Source organism: Silene latifolia, chromosome 10 (assembly GCF_048544455.1).
Source record: "Silene latifolia isolate original U9 population chromosome 10, ASM4854445v1, whole genome shotgun sequence".
Taxonomy (NCBI): Eukaryota; Viridiplantae; Streptophyta; class Magnoliopsida; order Caryophyllales; family Caryophyllaceae; genus Silene; species Silene latifolia.
Window position 1 is genome coordinate 134,937,819 of NC_133535.1, and position 2,241 is coordinate 134,940,059.

Genomic DNA, 2,241 nt, shown 5'->3' on the forward strand with positions numbered 1-2,241 from the left:
ATGACTTCTTTATCTGCTGCTGCTTCGAAGACAGCCCATCTTGGACTCCCTCATTTTTGTGGCATTGACTCAGTTGGGCATAGTGGGGGTCTTCTTTTGCGTTGGGATGACTCAGTTGTACTTAGCTCTATTAGTATTCACCCCCACTTTATTTTGTGTAAATTATGTTTACCAGTAACTGATGTATGTACAAAGCCTGATATGTATGTGATGTTTATATATGGTGAACCATCGTTTGAGTTGCGTCTATCTTTATGGACCTCTATTACTGCTTTGATTTCTAGTCTGTCTCCTTTTCTAATTATTGGTGATTTTAATCAGGTTGAGATGCATTCCGATAAATTAGGTGGATCATGTGACATTCGCGGTCAACAGGATTTCACTACCTGGAGACTTGATAATTCTTTGCTTGATGTCCCTTTCTTTGGCCCACCGTTTACTTGGTTAAATAATCGCTCTGATGGTCAGTTAATTATAGAACGCCTCGACCGTGCCTATGCCAACAATGACTGGCTTCACCTTTTCCCTGATGCATCAGTTATGCATCTTCCTATTCTTGTTTCAGACCATGCTCCTATTATCCTCAAGTTTTTCCCTCCTTCAAAGGTATGTAGACGCCCTTACCGGCTTGATAACCGGTGCTTCAATTCACCAGAGATTGCCCAGTTAGTAGCTTGTGCGTGGCAGTTATCTATTGCTGGATCTCCTATGTATGTTTTGTCTCGCCGCCTTGCTGCTGTCCGTTTTTCTATAATGCAATGGGTTATTCATCATCGGCTGTCCCATGGTATTAATTGGTCTGAGATACAAAATCAAACTCAATGTTCTAGTTCTGGGATTGTAGATGTTCAGTCAGCAACATCTTTTCAACAAGTTCGTTCTGCACAACTTCAGCTGATACAGACTCAGCATGCTTATTGGTTACAACGGGCAAAACTGAAAACTGAGGTTCTTGATGGCCTCCCATCACGGTTCTTGTATTCCCGTGTTAAACAACGGTCTTCTCACCAGCATATTCTTGCTTTACTTTCTAGCTCTGGTGAATGGCTGTTTACTCCAGACCAGATTTCGTTGGAAATTACATATTTCTTTCGAGATCTCCTATGTGCAACACCTCCTCTTGATCCTGGCTCACCTCGAGGGTTTGTTGCCCCTTTGCTGGAGTCGCTTTATCTGTCGATGCTCAGTTCTGAGGACTGCCTGCTGTTATCTACTCCTTTTACGGAATCTGATATTATATATGCTCTCAATGGTATGGATGGTTCCAAATCACCTGGGCCTGATGGGATTACTCCCAAATTTTTCCAGATTTTTTGGCCCCAGATAGGTCAGTTGGTTACTTTGGCTCTTCTTCGATTCCTTAACTCGGGTGTTATGCTGAAAGAATGGAATCATACACATGTTATTCTTATCCCTAAGGTTGAGAAGCCGGAGTTGATTTCTCAGTATCGTCCTATCAGTCTTTGCAATGTTATTTATCGTATTGCTTCCAAGTGTCTTGCCAATCGCCTCAAGCTTGTTATTTCATCCATTGTTTCGGACTCTTAACAAGCTTTTGTTCCTTCTCGGCTTATGTCGGACGGCTGTCTTATTACTCACGAGATTATGCATTACCTTAATAAGACGAAGAGAGGAACGGTTTCTTATGCCGCTCTGAAACTTGATATGCATAAAGCTTTTGATCGTGTTTCTTGGACCTTTCTTATTGCGATCATGAAGAAATTCGGTTTCCCAATTTTTTGGCAAAATATTATTTGGGAATGCATATCGACTGTCACTTATAATATCATTATCAATGGCGAGCCCTCTGCTACATTTAGACCTTCTTGTGGTCTTAGGCAAGGTGATCCTCTTTCACCTTATTTGTTTATTATGTGTATGGAGATTTTATCGTGCCAGTTGCGATCAGCGGAAAACACTGGCTCCTTACATGGACTTAAGATTTATTGGTATGCTCCACCTATCACTCATCTCTTTTATGCTGATGATGCCTTCATTTGCTGCAAAGCAAATCCATCTTCGTTTGAGACTCTCAGGGATTTGTTTCGGGCCTTCGAACTCGCATCGGGACAGATGATAAATTTGGATAAGTCTTTTATTAAATTCAGTCCTAATGCTTCGACTGATTTTAAGTCCCATATGGCATCCATTCTGAAAATGCGAACATCTGATTGCTTTGGGAATTATTTGGGTGTCCCGGTAGATCTTCCTTCTAAGAGGTCCTTAGCTTTTCATACTTTG

The 2,241-nt window shown here is 41.4% G+C and overlaps 1 protein-coding gene across 1 annotated transcript; it reads left to right on the forward strand.

The window, feature by feature from the left end:
- LOC141608290 (uncharacterized) lies at nt 1-1,548 on the forward strand. Its single transcript, XM_074427653.1, has one exon. The coding sequence runs from the start codon at nt 1-3 to the stop codon at nt 1,546-1,548; it is 1,548 nt and encodes a 515-aa protein (XP_074283754.1).
- The last annotated feature ends 693 nt before the right edge of the window (nt 1,549-2,241 follow it).